Source organism: Trichoderma citrinoviride (genome assembly GCF_003025115.1).
Source record: "Trichoderma citrinoviride strain TUCIM 6016 unplaced genomic scaffold BBK36scaffold_4, whole genome shotgun sequence".
Classification (NCBI taxonomy): Eukaryota; Fungi; Ascomycota; class Sordariomycetes; order Hypocreales; family Hypocreaceae; genus Trichoderma; species Trichoderma citrinoviride.
Window position 1 is genome coordinate 1153974 of NW_020194712.1, and position 22887 is coordinate 1176860.

General features: G+C 51.9%; 8 protein-coding genes and 1 non-coding gene across 9 annotated transcripts; 4 read left to right on the top strand and 5 right to left on the bottom strand.

The window, feature by feature from the left end:
- Positions 1-109: 109 nt before the first annotated feature.
- Positions 110-2016, top strand: BBK36DRAFT_1194965 (catalase-domain-containing protein; the record flags this gene model as incomplete). Its single annotated transcript, XM_024896874.1, has 8 exons — positions 110-112; positions 170-215; positions 285-417; positions 482-941; positions 997-1284; positions 1357-1441; positions 1498-1896; positions 1955-2016. The coding sequence occupies 8 exons, from the start codon at positions 110-112 to the stop codon at positions 2014-2016; spliced, it is 1476 nt and encodes a 491-aa protein (XP_024751449.1).
- Positions 2017-2245: 229 nt separating this feature from the next.
- Positions 2246-4009, bottom strand: BBK36DRAFT_1114496 (hypothetical protein; the record flags this gene model as incomplete). The annotated part of the gene is made up of 4 exons (XM_024890036.1): positions 2246-2974; positions 3039-3176; positions 3260-3732; positions 3811-4009. The coding sequence occupies 4 exons, from the start codon at positions 4007-4009 to the stop codon at positions 2246-2248; spliced, it is 1539 nt and encodes a 512-aa protein (XP_024751450.1).
- A 2316-nt stretch (positions 4010-6325) lies between these two features.
- Positions 6326-8958, top strand: BBK36DRAFT_1114986 (alpha/beta-hydrolase; the record flags this gene model as incomplete). Its single annotated transcript, XM_024890086.1, has 2 exons — positions 6326-7964; positions 8018-8958. The coding sequence occupies 2 exons, from the start codon at positions 6326-6328 to the stop codon at positions 8956-8958; spliced, it is 2580 nt and encodes an 859-aa protein (XP_024751451.1).
- Positions 8959-9554: 596 nt separating this feature from the next.
- Positions 9555-11735, bottom strand: BBK36DRAFT_49644 (hypothetical protein; the record flags this gene model as incomplete). Its single annotated transcript, XM_024898155.1, has 2 exons — positions 9555-11560; positions 11642-11735. 2 exons carry the CDS (start codon positions 11733-11735, stop codon positions 9555-9557), a joined length of 2100 nt encoding a protein of 699 aa, XP_024751452.1.
- Positions 11736-12277: 542 nt separating this feature from the next.
- On the bottom strand, positions 12278-13486 carry BBK36DRAFT_1115438 (NAD(P)-binding protein; the record flags this gene model as incomplete). The annotated part of the gene is made up of 1 exon (XM_024890131.1): positions 12278-13486. One exon carries the CDS (start codon positions 13484-13486, stop codon positions 12278-12280), a length of 1209 nt encoding a protein of 402 aa, XP_024751453.1.
- A 1643-nt stretch (positions 13487-15129) lies between these two features.
- BBK36DRAFT_1114998 (hypothetical protein) lies at positions 15130-16540 on the bottom strand (the record flags this gene model as incomplete). The annotated part of the gene is made up of 2 exons (XM_024890087.1): positions 15130-16027; positions 16080-16540. The coding sequence occupies 2 exons, from the start codon at positions 16538-16540 to the stop codon at positions 15130-15132; spliced, it is 1359 nt and encodes a 452-aa protein (XP_024751454.1).
- Positions 16541-17500: 960 nt separating this feature from the next.
- BBK36DRAFT_t63 lies at positions 17501-17594 on the top strand. The gene has a single exon. It is a non-coding gene; the product is annotated as a tRNA-Phe (tRNA).
- Positions 17595-18111: 517 nt separating this feature from the next.
- Positions 18112-19689, bottom strand: BBK36DRAFT_1115133 (DNase I-like protein; the record flags this gene model as incomplete). Its single annotated transcript, XM_024890103.1, has 1 exon — positions 18112-19689. The coding sequence occupies one exon, from the start codon at positions 19687-19689 to the stop codon at positions 18112-18114; it is 1578 nt and encodes a 525-aa protein (XP_024751455.1).
- Positions 19690-22086: 2397 nt separating this feature from the next.
- BBK36DRAFT_1134842 (hypothetical protein) lies at positions 22087-22499 on the top strand (the record flags this gene model as incomplete). The annotated part of the gene is made up of 3 exons (XM_024892436.1): positions 22087-22155; positions 22202-22292; positions 22344-22499. The coding sequence occupies exons 2-3, from the start codon at positions 22209-22211 to the stop codon at positions 22497-22499; spliced, it is 240 nt and encodes a 79-aa protein (XP_024751456.1). The 5' UTR covers positions 22087-22155; positions 22202-22208.
- Between the last annotated feature and the right edge of the window lie 388 nt (positions 22500-22887).

The following is a 22887-nucleotide window of genomic DNA, read 5'->3' on the forward strand; positions in this document are numbered from 1 at the left end:
TTCGTGTTACAAAAGGGCATCTTATTCTGGCGGGTTTATGATGGGGGACAAGGCATTAACAGTCCTTTAATATATTTTATCGAGGTGAACTGTTGCAACTGGAAGCACCATGGTGAATTATAGTCTCTACATCGCTTGTAAGAAGACTCCTTGCTTACTCTCATCATAGTCGACTTCGGACGATTCAAACAATCCTGTTGTCACCCTCGCCAATGGTATGTATCAGCCCAACTGTTTCCACCCCTCAACACTATCATCATGCAAGCTCACTCTATGTTCTCTAGGCCAGCCAAGTTCCGGCCCAGGCGTTGTGCGGCAAATTCGCTATGGCAACACCAATGGTGGCTTGGTCGTCCTGAGCGACACCCAAACCATTGAAGTCCTCGCCCATTTCGCCCGTGAACGTATACCAGAGCGGTAGGGATAGGAACATCATTCATCTTCACTTGAAAGAGCCTATAGCTCACTATTATTGTCACAGGAGCGTGCATGCAAAGGCTGCCGGTGCCTTTGGCGAGTTTGAAGTCACGGATGACATCTCCGACCTCACTGATGCAGACTTCCTCAATGGCATCGGCAAGAAAACCAAGATTCTAACTCGCATCTCGACAGTCGGCGGCGAAAAGGGGTCCAGTGACACCGTTCGCGATATCCGCGGCTGGGCAATAAAGTTCTATACCCAAGAGGGTATCCAGGACTTTGTTCTCAATGATCTTCCCGTCTTCTTCATCCGGGATCCGATCAAGTTCCCGTCCATGAACCGCAGCCACAAGAGGCACCCTCAGACCAATGTTCCTGACAACACCATGTTTTGGGACTTTCACAAGAACAACCCCGAGGGCATCCATGCTTTGATGCACCTGTTTGGGCCGCGCGGAATCCCGGCCTCCTTGAGGAACATCAATGGCTTCAGCGTTCACACTTATACCTTGAACAAATCGGTGAGTTGACATTTTGAGATACACACTGAAAACGCAGGAGCCTGACAAGATGTAGGATGGAAGCTTTGTCTACGTCAAGTGGCACTTCAAGCCCGAGGAGGGAGTCAAGACCATGGACTCCAAGACGGCTGTCCGTCTCGCCGGCGAAGAGCCCGATTACCACGTCAAAGATCTCTTCAATGCCATCAACAAGGGTGATTATCCGACTTGGACAGTGAGCTTGCAGGTGATGAAGCCCGAAGACGTCGAGTCGGCGCCCATTGACATCTTTGACTGCACGTATACTTGGCCGTATGACAAGTATCCCCTTCGCCGTATTGGCCGCTTGACCCTGAATAAGAACGTAGGTCGCCTATACTCGTGACACTTCGTCTTCGTGCCTCATGAGGACAGAACTGACGTTGAATCAATGCAGCCGGACAACTATTTCCAGGACATTGAGCAGGCTTGCTTCTCGCCATCCAACATGGTCCCAGGCGTCGGACCCTCAGCTGATCCAGGTTTGAGCCCTTCAAAGCCATCTACATAAACAACACCACTAAAATGCATAAATTAGTCCTTCAAGCACGCATGTTCAGCTACCCAGACGCCCACCGATACCGCGTCGGCCCAAACTACTTCCAACTGCCGCCCAACCGCCCCATCAACAAGGTCTACGCCCCCTACGTGCGCGACGGCCCGGGCACCATGAACGGCAACTACGGCAGCGATCCAGACTACATCTTCTCGCAGCTGCGTCCCGTTGCGCAGAGCAAGAGGGTGACGATGCCGACGCACGAGCACTGGCAGGGACGCGTGATTCCGTATTCGACGTCTTTTACAGACAAGGACTATGAGCAGGCTCGCAAGCTTTGGGAGATTATGTGCAAGGAAAAAGATGGCAAGGAGCAGTTGCTGCATAATATCCTTCCGACGTTGGTGGATATTCCGGATAAGCTGAAGAAGGAAGTTTTGGGTAAGTCAACTTAACGGGTACGGTTTTCTTTCTGACATTGTATACTGACGTTGCAAAGATTACTTTGGAGGGGTTGATAAAACGTTGAAGCAGTGCCTTGAGCAGGGACTTGCCAGATGATTTCAGTAGCTCAACACCGGCCTTGAGTTCCTGGACTACATCTGTATCTTTCCGCTGCGTTCGTGTTTGAAGGCAAAAAGTACAAAAGTACCATTCAGTTCATAAGAACGATAGTTACCGAATATGCTGATTGTACAGTGATCGATGCAGAGTATATGCCAGGCCTTGATCCTGCGATTTTCAGTCTTGTCAATTATCTAGTCGGGCTCTGACTTAACAGAGTAACAGCTTATACTTCTTTTCTCCCAAGCCCTTGACACCACATCCTAAACTTCCACTTGTCAATCATTGTCCTCTCATAGCCTCCAAGTACCTCAACTTTGTCTATAACTGCTTTGCTTTCGCTCCATACGCCCTTCGTGTTAATAACCGCTTTCGCCACCCAGACGGTTTGCGCCGTGAACAGTCCGCACGGAAGGCGATTCTCCTTGCTTGCGTTGAATACATTGTGACCCAATCCCATAGCCGTTTCAGCCAAGGCTTGGCACTCTTCCTCCATGTGAGGGTACTGAGAAGGCGCAAGAGAAGTCAAGAGCCGCCTTTTTAGTATGCTGCACATGGTATAAGTGCCCCGTAATATCTGCCACGGCATGTATCTCCTTGAAGAGCCCCAATCGGAAGGTTTATTCGGTTTCTGACCCTTTGGGCAGATTCGTTCTGTTGCAGACTGTTGATCATGAAGCAACCCTTCCCACATAGTCAAGTGATCCAGATCCCTTTGAATACGCCTGATTGTCAACTCTATGACGGACGGCGGGGGTTCCACGGGAGCCAGGACGAGGTCGGTGACAGTTTTGAAGATGTTTGGCCCGTATATCAGACTACTCCATAACTCGTATATAAGCTCACTCTGTTCTGACGGTATTGAAGGGTCGTTGCAAATGGCGGTATGAAGAAGTTTTTTCCATGGTTCTTCAGTGAGGAAACAGCTCTTGTTGTTTAGGAAGGCTTCGGTGACCTTGCGAGACGATGATATTAGTTGAGTGTACCTGAGTGAGGATCTCGAAGACGAAGTGACTGACTATTGGGCCAATGTGTGCCATGAATAAGGCCAACTCAAAGTCTGACTGGAACCTATCGGGGCCACGGAGCTGAATCAGCCGGGCAGCGCCTCCCGCATGGTATATCCAAGATTTCATCTCCGGTTGAGGATTCAGAAGCTGTGTAAGACAGAAAATTATTAGGTGAGCAAACGAACTCAGTGCACCATCAAACAAAGGACTTCATCTCGACGGCGCCACACCTCAAATATTCCTAGCAGCTCTGTGGCGTACAATGTCTCTTGAGACATACGGAGGGCCTCATCATCGATTGCCCTCTGTATCTCCTTGAGAGCCTTTGCGTAATGGCAAAAGACTGTGCGATTTTCTTCTTCAGAGGCACAAGATGCAAAGGAGACCCGGGTAATCTGATCGAGTCTCGCCACAAGGCAGTCGACGGTATAAGTCAACGCAGAGACTTTTCCGTATCGACTAGGCAAGTAGGACAGAAGCCGTCGACTCTGTAAATGGGACAGTGGAAATGCAGAGAGAATATCGCCAGTCTTCCCGGCTTCAGAAGTGAAGCAGGAGATGGTGGCGAAGCCGAGATGCAGGCTTGTCAATGGCGCGATAAGTTCCAGGATGGGGAATCTCGTGTTCATCTGTTGTTCCAGGCTATCCACGAATATCGTATGAAGACAAGCAAGTTGGTGCTTATTGATCTGTTCATGTTCATCTGTCGAATTCATCTTTGATGACTTGTGCCTGGTTAACCGTCTTTTACCTCCTTTGATAGGCTGGTCATTAGAGCCACGAAATGGCATCGTTTCTTCTTCTCCAGCCAGGGCTGATTCGGGATACTGGATGACATTGCCGCGATAGTTCCCCCTTTGTTTCCTGGTAGTTGCCACATCTCGCATGGCATGTCGGCGGATCAAGGTGCGCAACTTGGGATCCTGGGGAACTCTGTGGTTGTCGTAGCTCACAAAGGAGAAGGTGGGCGGTGCGTTCATTGTCAATGAGAATCAAGTTACGTCGGCGATCGAATTAGGGTCGTAGTTGTCTGAAGGATCGTCGACAGCTGCCAGCCCTATTTGGACACATGTTTTTAAAAGCCGAAGGGTTGCTGTTAAGACCCTGGGTTTTGTATGGAACAAGGCCATTTGTATTGCAACTCCACGAAGTTAGAATTCGTCATCGTTGAATGGCCGACGAGATCTTATTCCTCCGCAGACCAAGATCTTACGGCGACAACTTAGGCGCTATACTAGTTCGGGGCAGTAGATGCCATGTCCGATTGTAAGAAGGAGGAATGTGACAGTGTAAGCCACTCAAGTTGGATAAGTCAACTGGGCTTCGTCTGCGTCTATCAAGGGCGGTGTGTTTCTTAGTCTTACTGGTGAAGCATCTATAACCAATTCGATCAAATGGGATTCAGCTACGGAAAGCATGATTTGACATTTGTAATATGACATTGTTGTCCATCAGCCCAGATACTGAATTTCAGTATGAGTTGGAGCAATCCCGGGTAAGTCAGCATTGAACTTTGCTCAGTGAGCAGTCAGCAGCCTGAATTACTCCCTCAAGTTCCGAGTAGTCGGATACGTCTTAGACATTGAGTAAGGTAATACGAGAAACCAGCTGCTGGAAATGCTTCATTCTAGACGTCACCTCTTCGGACAGAGAAAGCTTCTCGAATACGATGACGAGGGCTCAAGGTTCCCCTCAAGCCTCCACCTGATCGGAATAGCCGTACGATGGCAATTTCATCTGACAGCAACAAGGATGCTCGGCGACGTCGGTTGATGCTGAATAGAGACGTATGATTGCATTGATGTCATCTGCTCATCTCAGTTCAACCCTTTCATTAATTGTTTCCTGCTGGAGATCGGCAGTTGTTGTCCAGTAAGTTGCCTCGCTTGTAGGGGGTGAATTTGGCGTGTCACTGCGTGTATCACCACAGTCGCACAAATCCCAGGCCCAGACCCTGTATAATGACGAGTTGGAAGTGGACAAATCTACAACAAAGAGTCAGCATCTCTTCCAATGCGACGCTCAAGTCCCCGATTGGCCTCTTGTAGATGCACTTGTCATGCACGGCTGCAGCTTCGTCAAAGAGCTTCCAATCCATCGTCCCAGAGCTGCAGGCGGACACTCGTACATAGACGCCCGGAATGGGGTCAACGTGCAGCCGAGCCCGAATGCCCTCAACCCCTGTCTCGTCCCTCTTTGTCGTCTCTCTTCCATCTTCTCCACCAGACTACAAGAAATCAATTTGGACACCCCTGCTCCCGCCGCCGAATCAGCGGCCGCGGCTCCGTCTCCAGCCCGTTCGTCACGGTCGAATCAATGCTCGATCGCTTCTTCAGCCGCAGGGGTTCTCGTGGGAGAAAAATCCTACAACCAGACCCTGGCCCTGGCTGCAGCGCTTGGTGATATTGCTTGGGGAGTGGGCCGCAGCTGTCGAAAGGGGGCCGGCTCATCATCAGTTGAGCTTCTGTCAAATCTCCCACCAAGCTGCGAGCTGTTGTTTGCTTGTTCTGGTTCGCTCGTGGAATCTGCCCCCAGCTGTGTCTGGCCTCTGTCTGCTCTGTGCGTGCTGTTCAGTTGTGCTCTGTGCTCTGTGCTCGTGCTGGTTCTTTGTTCCTTGGGCTTGTGCGGTTCTGTGCCTCTGTGTGAGGTGTCTCGACATCCAGACCCATATCAGACCACGGCATCGCATCGTGAACCTGGTACGACTCTCTTTCTCTCGGCCCCCAACTGACTTGGATACTACATACCGCCTTACTTGCGTCTCTCTGAGCACAAACAGACGAAGAGCTAACGCATGCAGCTGATCTGCTAGCCGCCTGCCAGGCACTCTCCCTGCCTCTATTCTCGAGCAAGACGGTCCAAGCTCGCAACCGCCCGTCTTCGTGTCTCCGCCCTCCTCTTGGGTTGTCCCTCTGGCGGCATCCGAGCGCAAGCCGTCCCACGCTGGACTCGCTCTTCCTTGTTTCTTTTCTTCTTCTCTCCTGTCTTGCCTCTCCGAGACCGCTTTGCCTGCATTGGCTAGACCGGCTGCACTGCGTGAGAGTCAGTGTGTGAGAGAGCGTGCGTGGGGGAAGGGATTCATGCACAGCAGAGACACTCCCAGACGGTTTGTTTGCCGCCGCCGGGGCCAGAAAAGCGTGGCTGCGTCTGCGTGTGCGCCAATTTGACGCTGCGACAAGGCGAGACACTCACCGTCACATCCCGGAGACTGGCAGACCGTCCAGCTCGTTGGACGCACCTAGTCGCCGCCCTGCGGCTGCCCGCTGCCCGCCATGGACCGCTCATCCATAGATGCCATGCCTCCCCCTATCCCGCCGCGCGCCCATCGTGTTCACCCCTCGCAGCGCAATCGCATCTCGACCACGCCGACCGCCGCCGACCGCAAGCGATACGCCATCCAGCCTGGCAGCCCCGAGATCATCTCCAGCCTCATCACCAGCCTTAGCGCCATTGCCGAGCCTGCCAACCACCACTTCGACTCCGGCCTGGCCACCAGTCTCTCCCTACCGACGAGCCCCGATCTAGGCCGCAGCTCCAGGAGCGGCTCTGGCAGCTTCGGCGTCGACTACGGAGCCTACAAGCAGCCTTCGCTTCACGACGACTACAGCGGACTCTCCCTCGACGACCTTGCTGCGAGCCCACCTGTGATTCGCACCTCGAAGCCTCCGAGCGGTTTCTCACCGCTAACCGCGCCGCAAAGCCCTCGCAGCCACCGCAGCACCAGTCGCGAGAGCGGCTTCAGATCTTTCATACGAAGTGCCGCAAGCTCTCGCCCGTCGTCAACGGGCTCCTTTGCCTCCAAAAATGATGATGCGCGCAGCATCGGAAACCTGTCTGTAGAGCGTGGTTCTGCGCCGCATCCGGAGCTTAGGCCACGCCGCTCGCTCGACAGCTGGGGGAAAAAGTCGAATCGGGCCAGCAAGGTGCTCAGTTACATGGGCTCTAAAGAGCACCTTCGCGAGCCGCAGCTTGACAGGAAACGTGCTTCTTCTACCCCTGTCGCAACAACACCAGCGAGCAGCGGAAGCAAGACGGACAACTTCTTCGTGGGAGGCGCCATTACCGAAGAGCCATCGACGGTCACCGCGTATGATTCACTGCTGGGAGACGGCCTGCATCACATTCCGGTTCGCGATTCCAGTCTACGCAACTCGAGCTCCAGCAGAAAGCGATCCAGCGTTCGACGATCAGCTAAGGACGGCGACCTATCCGTGAGCGAGAAAATGCTTGAAACTGCCGATTTCAGCCACCGCGACTCGGTGAAAATGAAGCATCGTCGCTCAGGCTCAGACACGGGCAAGACATATTCACACGAGGAGGACAAGCCTCACCATAAGCCACGGCGGATAGCGTCTAGCACCTACCTGAGCGTGGATTACATCGCGGAAGAGAAAGAAGAGCTCGAGGACGATGGAGCCCCCTTCCCCTCAGTCTCACAAGGGCGTCGGCGGGATGAGTTTGACCGCAAAGACCACCGGCTCTCTACCCGTACACTCCCCAGCCCCAATGAAGCGCTCAAACTGAAGCGCAGCAGCTCCAGGCTGAAGCGCCTCTCTGCGCCTCTCAGTCCGAGTCCGCACGAGACCAAGCGAACCAGTGAGGAGCCCATTCAGTCCACCAAGCCCACGGGCTACGAGCGACCCCAGTCGGCCGATTCCATCGATGACGCGGTTGAATCTTACCTTTGCTCTCCGCGGTTGTCTCAGAAGATTCGGCATCCTCAAACTGGTCGCATCATTTCATTTTCAGAAGTCGGAGACCCCGAGGGCTCCGCCGTTTTCTGCTGTGTGGGAATGGGCTTGACGAGATACATCACTGCGTTTTACGACGAGCTGGCGCTGACGCTCAGGCTTCGCCTCATTACGCCTGACCGACCTGGAGTGGGAGACAGCGAGCCTTATACTGACGGGACAAGCACTCCCCTCAGTTGGCCCGGTGAGTGCTGTTTGTCCACCTGTTTCAAAAGCCTGCTTACTGACCTTTTCTAGATGATGTGTATGCCATTTGCCAGACGCTCAAAATCACAAAGTTCTCCCTCATGGCTCACTCGGCTGGCGCCATCTACGCCCTAGCCACAGCTCTCCGCATGCCCCAGCACATTCGAGGCAAGATTCACCTCCTTGCGCCATGGATTCCGCCCTCCCAGATGAATGTCTTTGGGTCATCTCAGGTCATGCCGCCATCGCACACGCTTCCAACGGCTCAGAGAATTCTACGGGTCCTGCCTACTTCGTTCCTCAAGGCGGCTAATAGCAGCTTCATGTCGGCGACCAGCTCGTCGATCACAAGCTCCCTTCCAAAGAATACCAAGCGGACAAAGCGGAAAACGGGGCAGAAAGACAGCCACAGCAACAGAAATGCCACGCCATCTGCAGATAAGGAGAACATCAATCATGCCGCAGATGGCAAAGACTCATATGGCACGCTTGCCACCGAAGATTCAGCAGTCTCCGGTGCCACGGATGGCACAGATAAGGCGCTGCCCCAACTTCCCCCGGACGGCCAATCGTCAAGCTTCTCTCCTGAAGTAGATCCTCTAGCCGAAAAGGAGCGACAACAGACGTACGATATCCGACTAACACACGCCATCTGGGATCTTGCCACGACGAACGCGAACCCAGCAGTGGACTTGCTCGTCTGCCTGGAAAGACGGCATACCATCGGCTTCCGCTACGTCGACATTACGCGCCCCGTGATAATTCGCCACGGCAGCAGGGACACCAGAGTACCTGTCGAGAATGTCAAGTGGCTGGGCAAGACGATGCGTCGGTGCGAAGTCCGCGTGCTCGAGGGAGAGGGCCACGGACTGATGGCCAGCGCCACGGTAATGGGCTCCGTGCTGATGGAGATTAGCAGGGAGTGGGAAGACTATCAAGCGGAGGCATCGAAAGAGCGCGAGAGGGGACGAAAAGGAGCTCCAGCGAGGTGAAACAACAGCAACCTCTATTTGATTCTTTATAAAGCCTCGCCATATGAGCGAGGCTGATTCTTTTCTCTACAATCATTTACCATCTTTTTAATCTGGGAAGCTGGAATATGGGAGTTGGACTTGTACAAAACACGAAAGTCTTGGACCGCTGGATTTTTAGAGAAGATCTGGTCGGCAGATGGCTGATTCCTTTTTGCGAAAAAAGAGAACGGAGAAAGAGGATGAAGATACCCCCCCGAAGAATATACGGAGATGAAAGAGGAGGAAAGTTGCCTACCTAGGTATGAGAAACATGCGATGAACCCATCTTGCTGCTTTAGATCTCTGTCTGTTATACTGTGTATACTACATGCACCTACTTAATCGCGCGTTTTCATGTCGAGGTCTGATCTGTTATCAGCGTACATGGCGATGGACATTTTGTTAATACCGAGCTTCTATTCTTGCTGATATATTGACATCCCAAATTGTTATGAATGAGCTTCACCTTGGCTCATCAGCTTTATAAACCCGTACGACGACCCTAATCAGATCCCTTCTTGCTCTTCACGTACATGAAACCTACAACACACCATCAGACACAACGCTGAAGGCATTCAAGCATCAGCCAGCACCCTCGTCCAGTCAAACTTCCTCCACTCCTTCTTAAACCCATCGACCCTCGGATCAACTTTCGCCCACCGCCCCTGCTTCTTGATGATATGCGCATCAGCATCCACGATTCCGCCCAGAACCTCTCGCGCAAAAAGATCCCCCTTGGGCCACCGGTCCGCATTCTCGACAATGTGACCTAACCCACCATCCAACGTGAACCACACGTGGAAGTAGGGCATCTCCTTGGCGATGCTCCGGCGGAAGGCAGATCGGCCCATGCCCTCTTTGGCTTTCGCGCCCGTATCGATGATTTTGCGGTGCTGAGACCATTCTTCGTCGGAAGAGAGAAAGGCCTCTTTGAAGAAGGCTGGTGCCATGGCGCCTTGGTCATAAGGGATAGGGACGGCCATCATGGCGGCATGCATATGCCGTTGCGGCGCAGCAGCATTCTCGTAAAAGACGACTTCCCGGCCCTGATCGTGATACATCCTCGTGAGGCTCTTCATAAAGTTCCGAATCTCCTCCCACTCGTCATCGTCGCACTCGAGTAAGTTGTTCCGATGCGCAATAGGCACGATCACTGCCCCTCCTTCACTAATCTCCGGCTCGGTGGGCAGCGTCAGAAACACCCGCGTCGCGAGCGAGACGACGGGCGCAATCGGCGGCAGGCCCTTGTCCTCCTTGTGGCACAGCGGGCAGTTCTCGAGGATGCGATTCATCTTCTGGAACTCGCTGACGGCCATGTTCTTGAGGTTGACCTCGCTCTTGTGCACGCGCTTGGCCAGCTTCTCGGCGTTTTCGTCCATGTACTCGAGATCGTCGTCGAACTTGGCGTCCTTGGCGATGCGCTCGGCCAGGCGCAGGCCTTCGCCGCCTGCTTGGCCCTTGGTCCGGCGCTCTTCCTGGAGCATCTGCTCAATGGTCATGTCGGTGTTTTCTTCAACGAGGCCGCGCTCACGGCCGCGCTTGTTGTCGACGGCCTTGACTTCGCCACGAGTGCCGGCGAGCTGACGACTCTCCATGACGCCCAGGACGACAGCTTCAGGTGCGTTGATGCGGGTGGCTGCTGCCGCTGCCGCACGGTTGTACTCCTCTTCCAGCTGAGCGGCATTGGGGGCTCTCCGTAGCTTTGCCTTCATCATCTGGGCGCGCAGTCTGTTCAGCGCTGTTTGGTCCATTGGGATTGGGACAGGCTGAACAGGATTCTCCTGCAAGATCTTGCCCTGACGAACGTCTTGAATGACGGGTTCTGTACCCCTCAGGTTTCTCATCCGCTCGTTGTAGAGTTCGCCCGTAGGCTTGTCTTTGGTTTTGGCGTCTTCGCCGTACAGTCGCCTCCGTTCCATCTCTTCCTGCTCTTCGCGAGCGTCATCAAAGAACTCCAGGCTACCAAACTGCTTCAGGGCAATTTCCTCGACGGGTTGCCCTGTTTCCTCTGCGATATTGTAAACGGCCTTCAGCTTGGTCATTCGCCACTTTGAGCCCGCGTCGCCAAATGTGTAGTCGACTGTCCTCTTGGATGGCTGCTCCTGGTTTGCTGGCGCCTTGCCGCTGTTCAGGTCCTCGAGGTGGCCACTGTTGAGCTCGCGATGGTGTATCACTCGTTTGGGAGGTTCGGGTGTCGGCGATCGGGGTTTGTTCTGCCCAGGGCGGTGGACATGCTCGACTTCGAAGGCGGACGGCGCCGTCATCCAAGCATCGCGCTCCAGCGGTTTTGATCCTGATTCTGCGTCGTCGCTGGGCTTTCTCTCTTGGTCGGCGTTGTCGTCTGATGACTTGTGATCACGGGGTTTCTCCTCTCGATGGCGCCGCTTTCGTCCCTCGTCGGCATCGTCGTCGTCGCGTCTCCTCTTGTGCCGTCGATCATCGTCATCGTGCTCGCTGTGGTGTCGGCGACGGCGATGGTCGTCTCTGTCCTTGTCTCGGTCTCCCCTGTCTCTATGCCTCTCTCTATCTCTATCGCGGTCTCCGTCTCTCTCGTTGTCACGATGGCGATGTCTGCGTCGCTCTTCGCCATCTCGATTGCGATCTTGATCTCTCTCTCTGTCTCTGTCTCGCTCTTCTCGATGATGATGCCGGTGCTTGTGACTGTGATGGTGGCGCCGCTCCTGGTCGCGCTCTGACTTGTCGCGCTCGGCCTTTTCGGCGGCGAGGTTCTTCTCAAATTCGTCCAGCCCGTCCATGGTGCTGCGACAATGGACCTTCGATTGCGATGAATGGTAAAGAAGTTGAAAGGTTGAAGCTCTGAAGAATTGATGGAGCTTGGACTTTCTTACGTCAGGGCTCTTGGTGTGGGTCCAGCAGCTGAAACGGGTGCCGCTATACTCCGTATTTATAGCGCTACACATCTTGTAAGCTGCACTCAGACATTCAACTTGGAACTTGAAGCAAACAACATAACCTACAGGCAATATTCTCCCTCAGAAGCCACGGCCATTGGAATCCAATGACAATATCACGTATCAATTATATAACATACTGCAGCCAATTATGCTTCTTTTGTTACACATCATCAAGTGTAGTCCCGAATACCTGCAGCTGATTCGCCGCTTGCCTTTACCATGACAGACTTCACATTGCGAAGGCTTCATGCTGTCAACATTGGAACGACTCCCTGACAAGTTTATCTTTCTTTTTCATCAATTCTTCTTCTCGTTATGAGGGGAAAGAAAAACCAAGGCTGGAAAACTTTTGACAACCAATACTCTTCTATAACATCATCCATCTACCTCTGAGAAGTCTTGTCAAAATCCTTCAGCATCCTGTCAAGCTCCTCGTGTCTGCGAATAGCATCATCAAATGTCGGCCACTCTCCTCCCACTGGAGCCGCATCCTTGTCCTCCTGCTGATACCACAGGGCATATCGGTTGTACATGTCTCCCACCAACTTGCATCCCGGCGTTGCCAGCTCCTTCTGCCAGTCCTTCCACTCCGACTCCCACTCAATTTCCGTCACCTCGTCCGTCTTATAGTCGTGAAGCTCAATCTTGACACCAGGTACCGTGGCCGCCTGGAGAATTGGTCCAATGGGACTTGTAATCTTCAGCTCTCCGGTCTGACCCTGGATATACCACACAAAGGGGAGTTCGCCCTTGAATTGTTTCCCGCTTCTGTACAGCACAGACAGAGTCGCCCCGTCTTGGATGTTTGCGGCGCCGGGAGCGAGCACTCCATGGGCACTTACAAAATCGGGAACATCATTCTTTCGTGTACGCAGCTGCACCCCATCTTTGTCGACAATAACAACCTCTGGCCACCGAATCTGCAATTGGCTGTGAAAGTCCTTGAACTCGCCCAGCACAGAGTGCACAAGATCAACCATGTGTGCATACCCGATGGAGAAGTGGTTGCCTCCAATCCCTCGCGTGCTGAACATCTCTTCCATAGGCCCTTCGAGGAGCGTGCCCGGCTGTTTCCCCAAGCCCATGGCGAAGAAGCCTCGAACTTGACTGTTGAGAACCTTTCCAAGTCTGCCAGACGCCATCAACTCCTTGACCTTGGCGGCAACCGGTGAAAGTCGTCCCTGTAAGCCAATGACGTTTCTGTCACGGCCATCCCTTTTGCCCACTAGAGCAAGACTGCGCTCCAAGCTCTCAGTCAGGGGCCATTCCACATAGACAGCCTTTCCTGCTCGAAATGATGGCTCAACGGTAGCATAATGCTTATCAGATCGAACAACGATCGAAACCAGATCGACTTCATCGTCAGCAGCAAGTTGAGCGGGGTCGCCGTATGCCTTGACGTCGGAGGGGAGATTGAAGTGGGAGCGAGCTTTCTCAGCTGCCTCTTGGCTGGAGTTGAGAAGAGCGACAACTTTATATTGAGTCTGGCCTCGCGGAGACAGCAGGTATGGCAGATGAGCTGTTGCCGCCCAAGATGAGGTGGCGTGGGTTGAGAGCCCAACCAGCGCAATGCGAATGAGTTTGGAAGACATGATGCGCTTGAGGAGGGTTATGAAGAGATATTTTTGTGCTAAACAGCACTTGATGTAGTTTGCTCAAGAACATTTGAACTAACACCTGAGATCGACGCTTATATATCTTGGCTTCAGAAAGCTTACATCCCGGCACGCTGGTTCAGTCAGATATAAGACAGGGAGACTGGGAAGCGCCATGAGGTCAGCGCCGCAGGTATAAAATGCAGCTAGATCTGAAAGAGTAGTTGTAGTTCTTCCATACAACCAATCATACGACTGGGAAAGGGGAAGGTCTTTGTTAAATCCATCAGCTATCTCCGTAGTGTTCTCGTAATCAGCCATCAAAAACACCATTTCCATGGGATCTTGAAAGAAGGACGTTTAATTCTAATCACCTAGGAGACATGACGAAATGTTCACTTTAAATGGCATCGCAAGAGTAGACGAGGAATCAAATAGTACAGCATATCAGAGAGATATTTTAGGCATCTCTCATAGTCACCTGGTTCTGCGTGCGGGAAAGCAGCCCATACGCGTTTGAAATGGTTCATACAATGAATGCTTCATACAACGAACTCTTATCGATGAGCCACTTTTGTGGGACTAGCTGAGCCAAACTGTGAGTATTTATGCTCCATCCCCTCCCTTTTGAGATGAATGAGAAGGCTTTGAGGACGCCCAATGGCTTTCGAGCTCGACTGACATGCTCCCAAGGGTATGCTCTGAGTCTCTTCCCACAGTTTCGAAGGGCTCGCTCAGCGCTCAAAGAAGGTACATGTAGCATCTCCTTCATCCAATAATTGCATGTAATCCCCTTAAGATATGCTTTTTTTCCAATAAATAAATGATGTTGCTTGTGCAAGAGCAGGAGGCAGACGTTCGAGTCTGGTTGACAGAGAAGATCGCTTCTCTGGAGATGTGCTTTGTTTAGAGATGCTTTGCGCAAACTGATGTGCTTTGGCCAAGCTGAAGCTAATGTGCTTCGCCATCGGCCATTTTGGATCTTCAGTCGGGATGTTTGGCAATGTCCGATCCCGGCTGGCTTATTCCTCGTTGTAATCAAATAATATCCATGGTCGCAATTCAGTAGGCACCGAACTAATCTGGTGCTACGCTGGGCTTCGACATCCGATATTTCGACATCATCTTGCCGCTGAGAAGGAAAAAATGATTCCATGTCACCTGCATTAGCGATGATCAGAACCCATTGTGATTTACATAGTTTGCTCCTACAACCAGTCCTTAACCGGCAGCAGAATGTCAGTGTCAGGGTCTCCTCGTCCGGCAGTATCGCATTCTCAGCGACGGAAGCATGAGCTGCACGGAGGCAATCGACATTGCTGGCACGGACCCAGAACACTGAGATATCAGGGCGTGTACCTTTGAGCCAACAGACGTAGGCCAATGCCAATTGCATTGTGCTGTTACACGGTTGCCGAAGTTCATAAATAGGGAGATGAGGGAAAAAAAGCCGTACTCAGCGCCACATAAGCCAAAAGGTGACATTCTTCTCGAGACTGGGAACAATTTCGCCCTGGCCGAGCTGCTGCTTGATTGTATCCAGAACTTCAGATCGTCCTACAGAATCCGGGGTGTGACTGTCCGGAACGAAAATTGGAGCATATATATACTCGGCTAGGGTCATTGTTTTCAGATGTTTATCAGTACGCCCACTTTGCTGTTATTGTTTGCAAACGACTCCTCGCCCTAACAGCCCGTCGACAAAGACTTCTGATCCTTTCTCTCACATTCTTGTACTCGTGATCGTGGGGTCCAAACTTCACCATTTCGGAATGAGCGCGAGCAATAGCACAGATATGCTCTGTTCCATCTTCCCAGGGACGACAGTGTGTTGCCGAAGACTTTGTGACGAGGATCGTTGTTGGTCCCGTCATTTTCCATTGGCCATCAACTTTCTGCGCTGTTGGAGACTCGACCGTTTCGTAGAAACAGAAGACTTCCGAATCGCCTTCGCTGCCAAGGGCCCTGTGGAAGTCCCGTTGCTGTATGCTCAGTATCTGTGAGTTCATACGATTCATGGATTCAATTAGGAAGCGGTTTGGACCGTCTCCGACCATGGGAATAAGGGAGCTGATGTCCATCCCATCATGTGGCGTTCCGAAAAACACAACGCCATATATGGAACGAAAGAGTCTTTGGTCATCGACGATTTGCGATCTCGACATCGTTATTAAAGACTTATTCGCGTGTGAATTAATAGCAGGAAGCAAGGGTGACAGCTTGTTGGCATCTCTTACCTGCTTGATGATCAGTCCTCCCAGGCTGTGGCCGATAAGGATGATCGGTCTGGTTGGCGAGAAGCCCGCCGATGCAAGAAGGCTGTTATGGAACGTTGTGCTTAGGTCCTCGATATTCTGCATACTCTTGCTTTGTGCAACAGCCGAGTCGTAGCCGTAGATCATGACCCTCGCCATTGGCTTGCCATCAGCCTCTGAGGTGAGATGCCCCGGAAGAGAATCTCGCAACCACATGTGCGTGCCTTTTCTCTCACGAAATGATCCAAATGCATGGCCGCCCAGACCAGATAATGCAACGACACTGAATGCGGTCAGCCAATGCCATCATGTCCTATCAATCACAAGCGGCTTACTCGACTTTGTGGTCGTCCGGAGGCGGTGCGTAAAGCGTCGTTATGCCCAGAAAGTCCCTTTCAACAACAAGCCATTGCTGCTCGCCAAATGGTTGAGCATTGGGAGCTTTGGGTATCCGAATTTGCCAACTTTGGATATTTCGAAGATGGGAGGGAGCATCTCCCAATGTGGCCGTGGCTGTCTGGAAGTCGGTATTTGCCTCACGGGCGAGAGACTTTATAGACAGACTTTCAAGGTTCGTTTCGGCCGTCAAAAATAATCGCAGTCTTTCGCGATCCCAGTCAATAGGAACACCCATCACCCGATATGTCAAATTATGTACGACACTCGATTTTTGGGCTCCCTTAGGTTTGACAGTCGATGGTGTAAGTCGTTGCAAGACGAAGTGATAGGTAACGATTGTCAAAAGAGTGGTAATCAAAGCCAAAAGGCTTGTGTGATTATCCTCTATGGTTCCCATGGCGATGATACTCTCAATACCCCTCTAAACTGAGAGTTAAGAACTTGAGCTTGGGAATCTGTACCCAGCGGACATTGGGCCAAGAGAGGACAACATTCGGCCTCACAAATTGAAGGAGGAGACATGACTAGGCTGTGCATAATAGCGAGCAGGGGTAAATGCAGGACAGCCACTTAAGAGTAGACTGCCATTCGGAGTTACCATTCGATCTTTTATGTTGAGCTGAAGCGCCACATGCAGCCAAAGTCATCCCGACTGTTTTGAATGGATGGATTGCCGTTGTTACCTCTTCAATATACTACAAGCCATCTGCTCTTTGAGTTTGGCGGTCGATCCTGTAAGTCGTCTCAAGACCTGATAGTACCTAGGTTAAAATCGTTACAGTGATGGTAGCCAGAAGGCTGAAGTTGCCAGTTCTTATAGAACTCATCGGTCAGAAATACTGCGCCAGAGACTTCTGCAAGAAGACGAACGGAAAATAAAAGAATTGTGCCAGAACGAATGTCGAATGGGCTGGCTGCCTCATAGGGGTTGAAGCTAGAATGCGTGTTTAACCAGGCGGGGCTCCAAGCATGTAAGGCACATATAAGCGCCTCGAGCAATGAAACGGGCGGTTAGGCAGACTGCCGCTCATATTCCACTTTCGATTCGGGCGAGAGTCCCATTGATAGGCGGTTAAGATATCGCTGGCTATTTCGAACTACTTTGTCTCAAACCTACCGCAACGTACATGCCATGGAGCCGAACATACACACACACACACACACACACACACACACACACATGTACAAAAAGGTTAACACAGATCCAACATGACTGCGTCTTGATCTAGATATTTCAAGTCGAGCCTCTATGCGTCCACTCTGTCAATGACCATAGACTCATCATCTCCCCAGGTGGTTGTGTTCAAGGCTGTGGCTCTAGGCTTATAGTCTAAAGTTGACAACCCACTTTCATCTAGCGGCCTTAGCTCAGCTGGGAGAGCGTCAGACTGAAGTTCCAACTTCAATCACCTGTTATCTGAAGGTCGTGTGTTCGATCCACACAGGCCGCAATTTTTTGCTTTTTGCCTGGAATTGTCTTTGCTCTCGTCCGATTCTTTAAACTCTTTCCGGAGTCCCTTCATTCATTTTTTATGCTCCAGAATCATCCACCCCCTCTTGGTTCTTGATATTGAGTTTCGTTGTCTCTTGTCTTGACCGGAGGTTCGTCGTTAGAACTCAGTTGAACTGTCACTGCAATGGGAGAGACACTTTTGTCGTAGACATCGTGGGCCTGACACATATAGATAGACATGTACTATCTTACTCGTTCTCATATATTTCACTTCATCTTATCAGGTCTAACTCAGCTGTCCACCCATATGTACACAATAAGACCAGTCATGCACGCATGTCTCGCTGCCGCTGGACATCTACCCCGCTCGCTATACTCCAAAGATCGTGACGCATGTACGAAAGTAAGACAATCCTATCCAAATGCCACCCAATAGTATTTCTCTAGAATGATAAGGCACGCCCAAAACTCCCATATAATGCACGACAGAAGCCACAATTCTGTCTGGACAAAGCTCACAGCTCTCCATCCTCGTCGGAATGCCCCAGCCTAAACGTCGTCAAGACGGCGGCATGATCCGACGTCCATTCGTTGTTCTGCTGATTCGGCTCCGGGGTGGGCTCGCCGGCAACGACGGTTTCTGACGAAAGAACCTTGAGACTCTGACCCTTGTGGTAGACAAAATCGATTCGATCCAATGGCTCGGGGCGACCGCTGTTGTTGAGATAGATGGGCGACCAAGTGATGCCGGGCTCGGCGTTTGGGTCGGGATGCGCCTCACGGAAAGAGTCAATTAGGCCTGACTGTATGGGGAACTCGGAGCTCGGCCAGGGGACGAAACCAGTACCGCAATGGGCCTTTTTGGTTGCCTCTGTCCAGTCGAGGTGCGACGGCGCGTTGAAGTCGCCGGTCAAGAGGACGGGGATGTCGTCGGCCTCGGCAAGGGCATCTTGCATGGCGCTGACGATCTCCATGATTTGCGGCGTGCGGCCGGACTGGTACTCCCGGTTGAGAACCTCGGCCAGAGGCAGGTTGTCGAAGCAGAAGTCGTATGGTCCATACGGATTGTATCCCAAGTGCACGTTCCACATGATGAGCTGACTCTTGCGACCGTCCAGCTCGATGCGGATCGACCCGCCGGCGGCCTGCTCCGGGAAGACCTCGACGATGGGATAGCGACTGATGATGCCGACCTCGTTGGGGCTCTGCCAGTAGTACCAACCCAGCGCCTGGGCGAGACGAGTTGCCTGGCCGTTCCAGCTCTCCTGCAGACCGACAATGTCGACGTTTGTGTTGATGAGGAAGCGGACCTGCTTGTTGTGGTAGTCGTTGACGTTGGTGCCGCCAAACCACATGTTGAAGGACATGACCTTGAGTTCCCGCACCAGCGGCTCGCTCTTGGCCCTGACGGGAATCTGGACCTGGATCGTGGCGGAGGAGCCATCGCTGGCCGTCGCCTTGACCACGAAGCTGGTGTCCTTGTCCTTGGGGCCGGGCGTCCCAGAGATGGTTCCATCCTTGGCCACCTTGACCCAGTCGGTGCCGTAAGTGGTGACCTTGGTGAACTTGGTCTGATTGTCCTTGGGATTGGCAATCAGACGGCCCAGCCTGGCCTTGAAAGGGCTCCCCTGGTGGGCATTCTGGGTGATGATGCGGTCGTTGATGAACTCGATAGGCCCCGAGCCAGGCACGATGACGTCGATGGGATTCGCAAGCCACTGGTAGCCACCCTTGGCCAGGAAATAGGCCCTGTAATAGCCAGCAGACAGACTTGAGACATCGACGTGCACCTCGCCGTTGCCGTCAGGCGCATACGCCCAGGTCAAGGAACCTGCGACAAATTCCTCGTTGTCGGGCCCGCCATAGTATGTCTCATAGACGCCAATCCAGTTTGTCGGGTCCGGGTTCGGCGTCGAGTACTTGAACGTGAGGAGCGACTGTCCGTCTGCGAGGGAAATCGTCCCGGGCAGCGCATCGCGAGGAGCCTTTGGACTGGCGACGCCAATGGCGGCGGCTGATGACGGAGTGGCGAAAAAGAGCGAGAGGGCGGCGACGGCAGCGGCCGCTGCGGGAAATAGTGAGGGGAGCCTCATTTGCTCCGGTGTCTTGTGTGTGGTTTGGTCTTGCTTGTTGGCGATGTGAAGAGAGTGACACGGGGAAGGGAATGGTTTTAACCTCTCACTTGGCCGCAGATCCGGCAGCGAGACGCCGTCAGATTAGTAGCTGTTTAGAGATGGGCTGTTAGTCTAGTGTGTGCGAGAAGCGGTCGTCATCGATCTCTTATATGGAGAGGTCGGATCCACAGAGGTCCAGGATAGTACAGGTAGAAGCTGGTGATGGCGTCGTTACCTCACGGCTCCCCGCCTGCGCAAGCGACGGCATCACGAGTCTGCCGGCACTTTCATACCCTGCCCATCCATCTTGCTTTATTTCATATGCATAAAGCCTCAAACCCCCCCTATAAATGAGGGATATCGCGCTACCATCGTCAAATGCCCAGGCAACGTGAGAGGACTGCACGGACGCATTCAACTTGTGCTGCAGGGACTATAGCGGTCGAGGGGCCCTAAACTAGCGGCGACGGGGGAACTTCAGTGGATGACCTCCGCTTGGAGTCCCCGGGGGTACGCGTACGGTTGGCGCTAAGGGGAAATCGCCTAGACCTGAGGGGCACCCGCAGCATGAATAAGAGCGTCAGCCAGCCAGTCGTTCGCAGCACGAGTTTACTCGAGATTCGGCACTTGGGCTTCACGTGGCGGCATTTCACATGCACCAACTAATTTCAGGGTCCTTTTTTATGTGATTCAACTGAGACCGACTTTTTAACAATGAGGCATATAAAATGGAGCAGGAAACAACAATGTTTATAGAAATTCTTTGGATTCTGGCGTCCTTTACCTTCTCTTTGTAGTAACGCGTGCCTGTGAGTGATGTGTTGGAGAGTCTTGGATGAGCTGGAATAGTCTCTTTTCTTCACCGACAAGTACATCATGTGCGGAGTTTCTTCTTTCTCCTGTAGAAATCTAGTAGTTGAGTCATGGGAATACTCGACGTCTATAACTGTATAGTGGTGCCATGGGCGGCTCAATATGCCGTCGTTGGGCTGGTGGCATCGCGATGTAACGCCATGGTACATCCAGCTGATTTCATCACCAGATTGACTGTTGAACTTGTGAGATATCCCATGATTTTATAAGAATGCCTGGATCCATAGCAGTGACCGGTGAGTGACTGATGCCTAGCACGAGACGGCGGAGTGATGGAAAGTCTAATGGCAGTTCACCCAAAGGCTGTTATCCAGTTGGCCTAGTCTTCAAATGATCTGGGTTAGGGTTAGAACGTATCAACGTCGACTTTCTGTCCTTGGAAGTTTTCTAGATTTGGTCTAGGGACCCGCTCTTAAAAGTGTATGAATGTATCAACTTAGAACAGGATTCTTCATTCAGTATGAGCTTAAGAGGTGCGCAGGATCCCTCGTGTGATTGAATGCATGAAGATTCAATCTCAAGCATCATGGAGTGTCCCACCACACATTCATCGCTTGTCATTCTGTCGAGCATAATCTCAGTATCATATCATACAATATATATCATCATACTTCCTTGATATCAGTGAAATTCTTCATTACGTTTTTGATCATCGCTCCAACTCCACATGATGGTCTCATAGACAGTCCAGAATTTATGGCTCCATAGCTGTCAGATGTTGATCCAAAACTACACCTCATCTTGCACAATTTTCTCTTTATCGGGCACACGTAAAGCGTCACCCAAGATGCCCGCCTATCCTCACTGTTGCACAGCATAGCCTTGGCTGCCATACGTTATAGAAAGTGATGCACCTCTAGACCCAGAATTCGACATCAAAGACTCTCAAAAGCTTTACTCTTGATTTGCTATCGAGCTCTCATTTTTTATATCACATGTCGTTCTCTTCTAAGACGACTCAAGGAGCTTACACTAAGAGACATGTACTCTTTTAGCCATCAGCTCCATTGTAATCATAAAATATGTCGATATGCTCTATCCATCAGCCTTCCGAGACAGTCCGACACCACACCAAATGGTCACGAGGACGTTTAACAATAGAAACACTAACGTCGATACCAAATGCGGCGAACAGCAGACTATCATTCGTTCTCCATTCATTCACTATCCGCCTACTAGTCGAAAGCTTCGCCTTTATCCGCATACCGTCTGTCTCAGCCCCCGCGATTGGACAATTGGCGCACATCGACAACGAAGCACAGTAGCATTGCCACGGATCAGCGCATGTCGAAACCCGGTTTGGCATACGGTGTTCATCATTGTTCGAAAACTGTCTCGCCTGACAACTGGTGATGGCTGCGCAGCCAAGGCGGGGTATCAGCGCTGCGATTCGAGAATCTGCGGCTGATGGCCCTCATCATGACGTTGATGGCAACCACTCCCAGCAGACCGTCACCCAGCTCTCGCCATATGACGAAAACTCAGATTGGGGAGCTGTCGAAGAGCTATAAGACAGCTCGCTTCTCTCCTTGCCACTACTTGCACGCTTAATCTCCATTGACTTCGCAACTGGAACTGTGAATCTTATCAACATTTGAAGAAGCTTGAGATATCCCATCATCACCATGAACCCGAATACCGGCATCACAGACGAGGCGGCCATTGAGGGCCACGACCTCATTCACAACGCCGAGGTTGAGGAGCAAAAGGTAATGTCCAGCCAATCATGAGGCTCAGCTAACAAATTAACACCTGAGAAGGCGCACGGCGACCACGCGCTGACGCAGCCCGACGAGGGCGATGAGCCGCTCAACGCGACAAAACAGACTGAGACCGGCGCGGGACCCGGCGGACAGCCTCAGCGTCGCCACTCGGCCATGGACAAGATCAAGGAGACGCTGCATTTGAAGAAATAAATGAAAGAATGAAGAACTAAATGACCGGAAAAGAGAAAGAAAAAAAAATGAATCATTTGATGCTGGGCGGATGAGCAGCTTTGGTTCCAACGACGGATGGCGAGACAAAGGGAAAATGAAAACCAAATGAGGGCACTTGTGTCAGACAATTTGCCTGCTCAGTGTTTGATTACTGTACCTGTACTCTTATCTATTCCCCGCATCCGCCCTCGTCTTCATTGTCTTATCTACGCTTCAATACCACTTTTGTTCTCATGCTTTTCATCTCCAATTCTGTGCAACATATTGATGCCCTCGTGAGATCATTTTGCATCTGAGCAAAACAGACAAGACATCTCCAAAATACGATATCCAGAGCTTCTTCCTCTCTGAGAAACTGGTGGAGCTC